Consider the following 13,057-nt stretch of genomic DNA (forward strand, 5'->3'; position numbering starts at 1 on the left):
CTGTCTCTGGACTAAGCATCCCCAGTTCCTTATACTGATGCTCTTGGCTTATCGACGCCAGTCTCCTCTCCAATCGCTTTGCACATGGCATTCCAGGTTGCTGCTTCCCTTTCAGTGTGACATCACAAGAGTGTGGCGAGCATAGTGTGTGGAAGTGTGTGTGTGTACGCGCACCATCACCTTCCTGGATTCTAAATGCTGTTCTTTGATAATACAGCCTTAAGTTGCATCAGGTTTCAGAGAAGCAGCAAACAGAACTATAGTTTGTTGAGTACTTAATATGTGCCAGGAAATGTGCTAAGCATATTACATACACTGACTCTTTTAATCCACACAATTCTAGAGGGTAGAAGTTATTATCCTAATTTTTCAGATGAAGAAACAGATGGTTAGAGATGTTATAAGTAAAAAGTCAGCACCATCAAAATATGGTGGGGCCAAGATTCCGTCTCTAGTTTCTCTGACTCTGGATACATACTCTTTATGTCCAGGCCACACCTTCTTCTACAATTATTAAGTACTTGTGCAACTCAAATCCTAGGTCTTTTTTTTCCTCATGTGATTTTAGTCAGCTAAGTCTCCCCAGGCCTGATCTTCTTAAGCTAAGTTTTTAAATAGGACCTTATATCATGACCCCCCTCAATCTGATCGTATCAAATTGAATCTGGTGTATTTCTTCTCCCATTCAGCTCTGAGTCATTAGCAAATGTAATCTGATAAGTTTCTGCTGGGAAGGAACAGGGCAACGTGAAGGGCAGAGCCCTGTGGCAAAACACTTGATGTATTTCTCTCAAGGTATATTTCTATCAAGTAATCATTTCCTAATGGGGGTAATGTTCAAATTATCAATAATCCACCAAAACGAAAGAGCATCCATTTTTCCATCTTGCTGACAATTCTTTGGTTAATAAGTACAGCCAAGGTCCATTCTAAGAAAGGTTTCCCCAGAAAGAATTGTGGATGGGAGGCTGAACTGGGCATGAGAAAAAATAAACATGCTGGTCTGGAGTGTTTAAAATATTTTAAGGGAAAAATCCCACCTTTGCTTCCAGAAGGCATTTAAGTTAAGGAACTATTAAAGAGAAGAAGATAAAGAGGTTTCCAACCAACAGCCTTCCCGGGAATCCACACATACCTACTAAACCCCATCCTGACTCCAATATCACACAAGGGCAGGACTCCAAGGGAGCCGCTGCTGTGGCTTGTCCAGCTTCCCTGACTGGACGCAAGGGCAGGGTCTTGACCTTCTCTTGCCCTTCTATCCGGTGGAGCAAGGCACTGGTGTTCCTTATGCCTCAGTACCTCCATTGACACCAAGGAAAGAGTGACTATTACAGTTTCAGCCTCTTTTATTAGAGAAGAATGGAGCCTTGGGCTGTCCTACCAAGTCCTAGTCTCCTCGTCTCTGAGAACTGTGAGTCTACTGGATATTAATCCATTCATCATCCTCACTGCACAGCCCCATAGAGGGGTGACTTGTACCTGTGGAGAAAAAGACCCTTTGCTTCAAATATAAACAGAGGAGAGCTTGACATGCCAACCATCCTGGCTGGAACTTCTCAGGCCCTCCCGGGACACTGCTGTGCGACCCTGCCGAGTCAGCAGGGCATGCTAGGTAATGGAATGCAACACGATGCATTTCCCCCCTCTGGCCTCCCCAGGGTTTCTTGACTCCTGGCTCTGCAAGAGCTGAGGCAAGCAGTTTTGGAACTGGGGGGAAGAGGGTAGAGAGAAGGGGCGGAGGCTTCCTCTAGGCCAACCACAACTAACTCATTAGCTCTGTCCAGCAAAATCCAGACAGTGCAATTATCTGGTTAATTTGGCCCTTAGTTGGGAGACAGATTCCAAAATGTGAGGCCAGCTCAGACTAAACAGTGGCTTCCATCCTTAGACTTTTCCCAAGTACGACAGGATACATATGCAATTCCTGGGGGGCTGCTTATGTGACCCACCCAGGGATCCAGATGGGAAAAGACAAACAGTTCAGACTCCAGCACGGGTTTAGGAAGGCATGTCGTCCAGGGCGAAATGCCCAAATGACCTGCTAATTGGTCTCCTGGCGAATTTGCCTTCTGGCTTCCATGGAAGGAGATGGCTGGAAATCAGGATGACTCTAAATCAGCCAACGTTTTCCAGTGTGATTGTAGCCTTCACAGACTGGCTGAGTGTCCCCAGAGGCCCTGGGTGAGTTATTCTTAAGGCAATTCCCTGTGATGCTCCTGTTCATAGATTTTGTACCAATAAATTGGGCCAGAGGTAGTACTGAGATATAAGGGTAGAAGTAAAACATGCCTCTGGGCCTTTCACAGATGGTATGAGACTGAGCTAGTTAAACTGGCAACGGAGTGCTTACCAGATGGTTTACGGAAAACCCAGATTTTTTGAGGGGAGATTAAGGAGCAGTGATTTTTCCCCCTTGGAACCTGACAAGCAGCCTGGAATCTGTGGAATCTATCAATTATTCATTCTACAAATATTTGCTTCAGTTCTGCTATGTGCCAGGTCCTCTACTACTTAACAAGAGGTCCAAACAGCCATGGTCCTTACCCTCATGCAAATAATCCCACACCCAAATGTATGGATAAGGGCTAGGGAGGAAATGTTGGGGTGCTACAAAGTAAGAACCAGGTTAGCTAGTTTAGATCTGGGTGTGATGGCTCAGAGAAGGAATCTTCGGGGAAGGGATTTAAAAGCTAACACCTTAAAGAATCTAACTTGCTTTTCTTTTAGAAAGATCACTCTGGCTTAAGTACAAAAAATACATTGAAAGTGAAAAAAGAAGTGAGGAGATGGAGTTAGGAGGCTGTTGATGAGGAAAATTAGATGAGTTGGTGATGGCTCAGTGAAGGATCTAGGCGATGGGGATGGAGAGACGTGCACGGACTACAGGTTCTGGTAAGTGAATGTGTGCACTGGTGGGGGGAGAGGGAGGCATCCAGGACACTGTGCAGGGCTCTGGCTAAGGCAGAAGACAGATGGTGGCACTGTCTCAAAGCCACCCTATGATTATAACCCATTTGTACAGATGAAGCAACTGAGCTGCAGAGGGCTTAAGTATCACGCAACAAAAGGACATTGGGAGCACAGGGAAAGATGATATGTCCTGTTTTGGAGGCAAACAAACTGGACCCCTATTGTTCCACACTCTGTACTTCCAAGTCCCCTTGTCTTTGCCCACACTGCGTCCATCTCACAGGCTCTTCACGCTGCCATCTTCCCTTGCTGAAATCCTATCCATCCTTCAAGACCCATTTCAAATACCATCCCTTCCCCAGAGCTACTTCTGACGCCCTCAGTCAGTCGCGGCCTCTGCTACCCACAGTGCTAAGTTTGGACCTCTCCTTCCTGGACTCCACCTGTGTCCAGGTTCTGTGAAGACTGACCTTGCCTACCTTCCTAGACCACAAGCCTTTTGGGAAAGAGCCTCTGCTCCTATATTCTCCTTCCGCACAGGTTATTTAGCTAGCACAGCAGACATTTGACAAATATTTGTTAAGTGAACAAAAATAACCTGCTCTTTGCCATGGAAGGAAAACCAGTAGACATTGGACTGACTTGAAAGCCACAGGATCAAATTGAAATTCAAGCTGTAGGTGTTTGAATATTAAGCCAACTCAAATTTGATGCTCAGAAAGGCTTTCTGTTCTTCCAACACCAAACTCAAAAAGTGCTGGAAAAGTCACACACCTATTTTTTTATTGCATTTTTCTGAGTTCATCTTAGAGCAGAGACCTTGTCTTATTATTTGCCTTGATGATGATGATGCTAAGTGGGTAACATTTACTGATGCCTAATGTGTGCCAGGCACTTCGAAGTACTTTTCATGAACTAATTAATTTGATTCTCAAAGCCACCCTATGATTATAACCCATTTGTACAGATGAAGCAACTGAGCTGCAGAGGGCTTAAGTATCACGCAACAAAAGTCACAAAGTTAGTAAGAGATGGCGCTGCGATTTGAACCTAGAGTGTGCTCCAGAGTCCAGGCTCTGATGGGCTCTCCTAAAGCTGAACACAAGTGTAGCATTTAGTAGGTGCCCAAAAGTGTTCGCTGAATGAATGGAAGGAGTCCTAGATCCGGAGGTCACAAGTTCAGTCCTAATTCTGCCACTGACTTCCCGTATAGCTGTGAGCAAGCCTGTGTTTCCTTTTCCCATAAAATGGGGGCCTGGATGTTGGTATTTGTGGTATTAACAAGAGCTAGTATTCATGATTCTAATCCTTTTTTAGGTTTAAATCATTTAATCCCAACAATGACATGGACACTGAGGCTAAGAGTGATCAACTCCCCTGCCCAATATGCAGAAATGAGAGCCGGGATTTGAACCCACTGTGTCTCACACTAGGCTCCCTGGCCCAAGAAGTTCTGAGGAGATGCCTTGGGGACCATGAGGGGATTAGGGGGAGGCGGAACAGAATGCAGCAGACAGATCTGGGGCTCCTCGTGCCCATTTCCATCGCAGAAGCTCTACTTGTCTCTGTTTCGCAGAATGGGCTCCTAAGACTTTCTTTGAGGAAAGGTTCTGCTGCTAAAACAAAACCCACTGGACTAAGTAATTCTGGGATTTAGTGAGACTCCCAGGAAGAAGCCAGGATTTTTCTGGTAGTCTTGGCTCATCATTACAACACAAGGAGGGATCAAGCTACCCCTGGGAATGACTCCAGCTGTGAGAAAGGTCACGGCAAGAGTCTGGAAGACTCCGCTCCCCACCTACCTGCTCCACTCGGATCTCAATCTCTCCATTCACCTTCTTTCCAAGGAAATACTTGGCCCTGTGAAGAAAAGGAAGAAAGGTACTAATTAAGAATACAGATTGCTTTAGTCTTTTCTCCCTTCTCCCGAAGGCCTTAGCCCTGGAGGCATCTGTGCAGGCACACTCGCTCCCTTCCTGCTCCCTCCTTCCAATGTGACCAATGATTTTCTCATTATTTATACGTATTGGAAAGAGGACTGGGTGAGAGAATTGAAGGCTCAGGTTCCGCTTCTGCCAAGTTGCTGGACCTCCCTGGGTCTCAGTTTATCTGTAAAAGGAAGACATATGTAAAAAGCATGACATACGTCTAGGGATTGTTTTAAGGATCAAACAAGATAAAGAATCCTACGTAATAAATAAATATTGCAGAATTATTTTATGGAGTTACACCCTATATACTCCATAGAGGACTTATTAAATCACTCTCTTCATCTACCCATTTGTCTATCCAACTGTCCAGTGAAGCAGAACTAATCTCCCCCTTTTTCCTTCCTTCCATCCATCCAGCACCTTTCCCCTACACTCCTGTTTCCATCTTCCCCATTATCACTAAATCCCATCCACCCATTGCTTAAGGCAGAAACACAGGCATTATCCTGTTACTGTTCTCTCTTCCTATCCTCACTAATCCTACATTCTAATTCTCTCTCAAATCCACCCACTAGCCCTTTTTTTCTATATTAGCACCCTAATCTTGGCCTCCTTCAACACTTCTCATATGTTCTTTTCTCAGCCTCTACTTTTCTTTCATAGTACTTATTACAATTATAATTAGGAGCTGTGTTCAATGCTTGCGTCCCACTAAACTACAGTACAGCTCCTTAAGGTCCAAAACAACCTCTTATTCATCCTTTATTCCCAACACCTACCAGAGTGTTTGACACACAGTGGGAGCTCAATTAATATTTGTTGAATAAATAAATGAGAGAAGAGGTAGATGGAAAAAAAAAAACATTTGTCGAGTACTTACATTGTGCCAGAAACTGTGTTGGAGGCTTTCATCTATAGCCTTTCTCAGTTACAGTTACAACTACCACCACGGAGGAGGTCTTATTATTTCCATCCTATAAACAAGGGACTGTGACCAGAGAGACAAATACTTTGCCTAAGGAACTTGAACCTTTTAATTCCACATCTATGTTTTTGCTCGACATGAAGAAGAGGCAGCGAACGTTGGGCTGCTCCTGGGTTGACACCCCCAGCACAAAGCAAAAGTAACACAAGTTTCCATTTGCTCTTTTTGATTGTTGTTTGATGAAATTAATAGCTCTGACTCACTTGCTATAAACTGAGCACTGGGTTGAGCATTACCATAAAACTTCCCTGCGGCAGAGACTGCTCTTTGCTCCCAATACCCATTCTCCTCTTTTCCCACAGTAAGAGAGTTTATAGGTTGGCACCCAAATCATGTTTATCCCAACTCTCCATTCAGCTAGCGATGGCCATGTGATTAAGCTCTAATTAATACTTTGTAAACATTGTATCCAAGAATCTTCTCAGTTTTTTATTCTTTTCCTGGAACATATCCCATCATGTTTCATATATTTTTTCAATCTTCCATTTGTAAAAGAGAGAATACTTTCTACAGATTTTCTGATCAAGCTTCAGTGTATCTGCTTCCAGGGTCTCTCTACTGACACATGGCCGGTGCCCGTGGAGTTCATCTCTTCCCGAGAGGGCCTCAATCACTGACCGATAGTTCTAATATTAATGCCACTTTTTCTTATAATATTGATAGGCTTAGATGTCAACTAGACAGGATTTTAGTGGCATAGGAACTGTTAGTATGAATTGACCGTTTTTGTTTTTCTCCCAGGGATGGTGTTTGACAAAATCTGTGCGCTATTAGCCTCACGCAAAGGGAACCTTTTCATGTGGTTTGTGTATTTAATCCCGAGTCCTTAAACGGAGTGCTGGCAAACTGCAGACACTGGGATAAAATGCACCCCTAAGACTTGTGGGGCAAAAGAACAAACAGAGGCCCGGGTATCATGTGTCTAATATTTAAAATTGATAAATTCAGCCAGCAAACATTTAAATAAAACATGTCTGTTTTCCTTCCTTGACAAATACACCTTCATCATGACCCGGAAGGGTTGGAACTTAGGCATCTTAGAATTCTTAGGGCCCTGCCCAGAGCATGACAGCACAGGAATCGCCCCCTCTTGGCTCCCAATGTCCCCCCTAATTGTCCTCCCCCCTCCTCTGTCCTGAACCCCTGGGGCTTCTTGTGCAGGCTAATGAATGGCTCATCCCGTGTGGCCGAGCTTCATCTCCTTGCTCAGGCCCCCGTCAACGGCTGTCCTTTGACATGCTTTGGGAAGATGGACCAGGGAATTGGCCTATGTATGCTCAGGACTTGGGCCTGGGTCCCTTTGGACAGGGCATCCCAGGAGCCTGGGTCCCCAGCGTATGGTCTAAGGGAGCAATCTGCAGGGCCCTGGTGTAGGGCCTTTCTTTGCAGTCAGGAAGGGTATAAGCTAGTAAGGGCCAGGGCAGGACTCAGTGCAAGGGCCCCTCTAGCTTGGGTTTAAAACAAGTATTAGGTGAGCCTGGAGCCTCAAGATGGTAACTAATCGTACACTGAGAAAGCATGGTTTTGGAATCATACAGGCCTTGGCAAAATCTTAGCTCCACGACTCACTCACCATGCGTTCTAAGACAAGGCACTTACCCTCTCTAGGTCATAGTTTCCTCATTTGCCAAGGTTGCGGTGACAAATTCACTTGCTCCTCTGTGCAACAAGGCAGTGGAGTGGAGTGGACTTGGGGCCAAGACACCTGGTACACTCCTGGCTCTACCGCTCACTGGCTATGCAACCTTGGGTAACTCACTCAACCTCCAGTGCCTCAGTTTCTGCATCTGGGAAGTGGGGATAATAATCATAGCTTTCTCACAGGGTGGTTTTGAGAAGAAAATGAGACAAGATATATCAAGTACTTAGACCAGTTATTGGCACATAATAAGTTCCAAAGTATATAGCCCAGGCCCTGAAACAGAAGCACCACCCACCAGCAAAGAACTACTGGATGCTTACTCTGTGCCAACGGTGCCAGGTAGTGGGCATTCACAGGTAACCCAAACACAAGCTTGCGCTCACGGAGGTTACAAAACAGAATCATGATTCACCTCAGTTCAGTCTGAGCCATGAGTACAGTAAGTGATGGATGACCAAAATGATAATAAATAGGTGACGCTGGCATGTAAAGCCCGCAAGCCCCTTACCCCTTCTATTGACCCTCATGTCAACCCTGAGAGGTAGTAGGGCAGGATCAGCCCCGTACATGTTCCAAATGAAGAAGTCCCTGCTCAAAATTACAGAAAACCTCTAAGCAGCAACTCTGTGAGTTAGATCTTAGGTTTCAAAATTTTCAGACTTCAGTCCAGACCTTCTCAACCCTTCATGATATGGACCCTGCTGACTGATAGCCCACCTCTCATCTGGTTTTCTGCCCACCTCATGACACATTTAACTTCCTGCACATTCCTAAACACATCCTACGTGTTTACACCTCTGAACCTTTGCACCTGCTGTTCTTTCTGCTTAGGATGGCTTCCTGCTTTTCTCTGGTTGCCTCTTTTCTCCTAGTCTTAGATCCTCACCTACTTTATCAAATTTCCCTTAAAAGCACCCCCCTCACGAGGCTGCGTTAGGTGTCCCTCCTTTGGGTTCCCACAGTAGGTTGCACCTGAGCATTATAAAAATACCACTGTGTCGTAATTATTATTTGTCTCTCCCCTGCTCCCATACACCTAGCATGCGAGCTTCTGGAAGTGCAAAACTACTTCCCAATGCTCACTGAATTTCCAGTATCCGGCAGTGGGGTGGGGGAGGCAAGGGCACAAGGCACATGTTTAACAAATGTTTGCTGACTGGGAAAATGAATAATGTCTTCCAGGGACAGGCCACAGGGTATCCCATCCTCAAGATGTTTTACTGTCATCTACTGGCACACTGCTGTAACACACAAACCCACGCTGATTACAATGTGTGGTCATTGTACAGTGTCCAACCCACACAACTGGCAGCTGTCAGCTTGACTCTCACCCGAACCCAGAGCACCTTGCACTACCAATACCACCCAGGCAGCTCTGCCCCCACAAGGCCTCACCTTCCCAGCAGAAGCACTTGTTTTGCCCATCTCTGGAATGTCTCTGCAGGGCCTGGTCCACGGACTCAGGCTGAGGCTGAGGGTCAGGCAGTCCATCCCCCTGCCTGGCTGGGAGTCAGAAGTCTGTCTCCTGACAGGCCACACAGACTGCTGCCTCCTTGCCGGGGGCTCATTCAGGCTTGAGCTGCCTCTGAACAGTTCTGTCTGGCAGAGGGAAGGGTAGGGATGGTCTGGAATTGGAGATGTCTTGGGGGCTGGGGCTGCTGCCTCTTAAATTGCCTGGCTGGTGGACCTCAGGCAAAATGGACAGCCCTGCTGTGCCTGAGGGCTCTGCCTCCCTAATGCAGCCCCTTCCTAATGCCCTGATGTGTTTATTCTCACGACCAGCTCCCTGAATACCCCAGCCAATCACTCGAGTCCTTGGCCCTGGGGAGGGGGTGGAGGGAGCTCGATTTCATGAAGCTTCCTTCTCTGTGGGTGGTCTCATATTTTACCTCCACATCAGAGGCACCAGGAAGGAGAATATTATAAAACCAGCGCTGCGTGGGGTAGGAAATCCCTAGTATGGGCAGGCGGGATGTGGTGTGTGAGAGAGATTTATGAGCAGCAGTACTGAGTTCTTTTGCAGCTACAGCAGGGGCATCTCCACCTGTGTCCAAGCAGCACCCTTCTACTAAATCCATCTGGGAGGTGAAGTCCATGTGGCTAGGCGCTGGCGATGCCCTTCCCAGGGAGGAGGGGTCGGGAATGCTCTGTCAGCACAGATGTCTTCCCACAGGTCGCCCTGGAAGGGGAGGGGTAACAGGCTCTGGCCCCGGGAAGACTTTCATCTTCCTTGTGCAACATGCTGTTTGTTCATCTGTGGCCTGGACAGAAGCAGGAGGACCACCAGGAAACCAGTGAAGGTGGACAGCCACAAGGACCAAGATGAGGAGTCACGTGGCAGATTGTGGGTGCAGCGAAGCAGGGCTTTGAGCGCAGAAGCCCAAGTCAGAGATCCAAGCCTAGCTCCATTATTTACTCCCAAGAAGGGCCACCCTTCCTGGCCCTTTGCCACTGCCAGGGGGGACCCTCCAGTGATAGGGCAGACTTTCTGTGCCTCCTTGCAATTAGGGGCTTCAGAGAGAGACCCTATGAGGGTGACAAGCCCTCTTGCATGTGTACAGGGATCTGAGGAGGTTAAGGAACTGAGACCCACCAGAGCCCCAAGACACAGAATATGAGAAAGGTTCTCTCATTGTGCTAGCACGTGTGTTGCTCCCTGGTAGGTAGGTAGGAGACGGGCTTCACCTCTCCAGGTGAAGAGGTAGGTGGGCGCTGCTGGTGTTGGTGAAGGCCCTGGTCCAGCCTGGCTCTGCCAGCGATTCCCTAGTGCTGCCCCCACAAGCTTCTTCCTCCCCTAGCTTCAGTTTCACTGGCAAAACTCAGGGCATTGCTGTGTCTGTCCTAAGCCCCCATGAGGGATATTGACACACGGCAGGTGTTTAATATTCATCCCTTTCTCTCCTGTCCGTCAAGGGAGGGACAGTGGGCCGAGGTCAGCTGCGTGTGTCCCTGGGGAAGAAACATCGTCTCCCCTCTCCAGGAGGAGGAAGGTGGCACTGTCCCCCTTGCTCTAAACGAAGTTCCCGTTTCAGTTCTACCATCACAGAAATGCCCCCAGGCTGCTCCCTGGGAGCAGCTCTTCCTCCACAGCACAGGCCTTAGGGCAGGAGAGCATCAGCCACCCGCTCACCATGACTGCAGAGATGGGGCTGGAGTGTCATCTCCTTGTCCTCCACCTGCTCCTCTCCAAAGGCGGCACTGCGTCACCCTCATTCCCACAGATACCTGAAAGTCTATGATCTCCATTGCACAGTGAGTTTGCACTGACAAGGCTAAGCAGATCACTCAGCAAACATTTAATGAGCATCTACTAAGAGCCCAACCTAGGGAAGTGGCTGTGGGAAAGGCAATACACAGAAAGCTAATTCATACCAAGTGCACTAATTCCTGATTATTCTGGAAAAGGGATTTAGACAGTATAAGGAGGATGAGAAGAAGGGGACCATGGGAATATTGAGTATTTGATTAGGAAGGGGACATAGGGCTGTCAAGGTGAGGAGGGAAAGACACAGAAGAAGAAAGCTGAGTTTATCCTTCCTTCCCCCTTCCCTCCCTCCACCCATCTATCCACCCATCAATCTCTCCACTTATTCATTCATTCATCCACCCATCCACCCACCCACCCATCCATCCATCCATCCATCCATCCATCCATCCAGGATCTACAATGTGTTCAGCATTGTGCTAGTCCCTACGAATTGTCCCCAAACAGTCCCCTGCCAGCCTGGTCTCTACAGTCTAGCTGGGAGACAGACCCAGAAGAGAAGACAGACTGAATATCCTGACTCATGTCTTCTTTATCAGAAGCTGTCAACTGATAAACCTCATGGAGTCCACAGCCTTGTTTTGTTGGACTTAAGTTGTATACTTATAATTTTAAAATAGAAAATTCATATACAAATTCAGATTTCTGGCTCCCCTTGAAAATTAGTAATGTGGCAACTCCAGGCCCTTATTCCCACATGGAAAAACTGGCTTGGTGGACTGTAGCTGCTGTCTCCAGAAGGCGCATCAGTTCTCATACCCAGCAGTGCAAATGCTCCCTGTTGTCTTGCTGCAGCTGAAACCAAGTGGCAGATGTCATTTACCACGGAGCATGTGCTGCTGTTTATCTTACAGCAGAGAAGCATTTCTCCGTGCCTGTCCCTTTTCCTGCCACCTGTCCTTCATGCACTGATCGGCTCTGCTCCTGTGAGAGGCTGTTCACAGTTTAACTAATCCCATTCTGAAGATGGCAAATTGTTTAGTGAAAATCTTCAGAACACCCACACCCCCGCCCTTCCTGCAAATCAAGAATGGGAGGTCAGGAAAATGGCCATGAAGCCCCCGTCCTCTCCCTCCTTCCCTCCTGCTGAGGAAACTCATCGCAGGCAGGCTTCCACAGGCCCAGGAGCAGAGGCGTTCTGTAATGAGGCTGGCATCTGCCCAGAGACCTGCCTCCCCTGGGGCAAGGCTGCAGCCGGGCGGGGTGAAGTCCGCAGACTCCAGAGCAGGAACGGCTACTGCTAGGAAAGCCCATGGCATTTGAGGGGACTCTTTCAAAAGAGAGTCCCTCAGACGGCCTGGGCAAGAAAACCACTTTTTGGAGGGTGAGAAAGACCCACAAGCCAAACAGTCAAGGCTGGGACCAGAAAAGTCACCAAGACACAAAGTCGGAGGCAAAAATGAAAAGTTTCAGGTCCAAACCGCCTTTAAGGGCTTAGAATCTGATCCTTTTATCATCTGAGTTTCTCCTGCATTTTTCCTCCCAAATGGCCAGCCCACATGGGCTTGCACACTTCCAAGTGATGGGGAGCTCAATCCCTCACCAGGCAGCCCACTCGATCTTGGATGAATTTCCCATTCTGCATATTGAACTGAAATATGTCTCCCTCCTAGGTGGCCCCACTGGTCCCAGCTCTACCAGTTGGAAGTCATGTGAAACTAATCCTCTGACTCAACAGTTTCTAAACTCGGCTCTTCCTCATCTAAAAAAATGCAACTTTCTAAACTCCACTCTAGATATTCTGATTCAGTGGTTCTAGGGGAACATCTCAATGCGACCTGTCCTGCACTCATTCGGACTTCTAGCAACAGCACCTCCATTGGCATTTGCATCAGTGGAACCAGGCTTCTCTCCTGCACGCAGTCTTGGTGGGACTGCCCCAGGTTGCACTGTGAAACCAGCCAGGTTTGCAACAGAGAGGCACAGGCTGGGAGGGAACAGGAGATGACCTCTCCAGACACTGCCCAGGAGCCCCAGCCCCTAGATTCTGGTAGAGCCCTGGGTCTTGGCCTTTCCAAGACTGGGGCCTTCCTGTTTTCTTTTGATTCTGTGAGCCTCCCACATATTTCCAACAGATCCCCGTTTTACATAAGTCAGCTGAAAGTTTACTTCTTTTTGTTACAAAGAAAGAACTCTATTTAATACAGAAGGTGCAGGGTTGAGCCTGGGAATCCAAAAGTCATTTTGATAGAAACAGTCTTTGGGGGACTGTGATCTTAGTCCACCATCATTGTTTGACTTCTGGGGAAACTGAGGCCCAGAGAGGAAAGCAGTTCTACCCAGATCCCACAAGCTCAGCAGAGAAGGGAGAAATGAGGAAG

General features: G+C 47.5%; 1 protein-coding gene across 3 annotated transcripts in view; it reads right to left on the bottom strand.

Annotated features, from left to right (window-relative positions):
• The window catches only part of SYN3 (synapsin III), a 443,027-nt gene that overhangs the window by 387,902 nt on the left and 42,068 nt on the right, over positions 1-13,057 (bottom strand). For all 3 annotated transcript variants that reach the window (XM_017652294.3, XM_017652295.3, XM_017652297.3), the window contains exon 3: positions 4,716-4,773. In XM_017652294.3, the coding sequence (XP_017507783.3) occupies positions 4,716-4,773 (58 nt within the window). The remainder of the gene's footprint in view (positions 1-4,715; positions 4,774-13,057) is intronic.

This window comes from Manis javanica, chromosome 10 (assembly GCF_040802235.1).
Source record: "Manis javanica isolate MJ-LG chromosome 10, MJ_LKY, whole genome shotgun sequence".
NCBI lineage: Eukaryota > Metazoa > Chordata > Mammalia > Pholidota > Manidae > Manis > Manis javanica.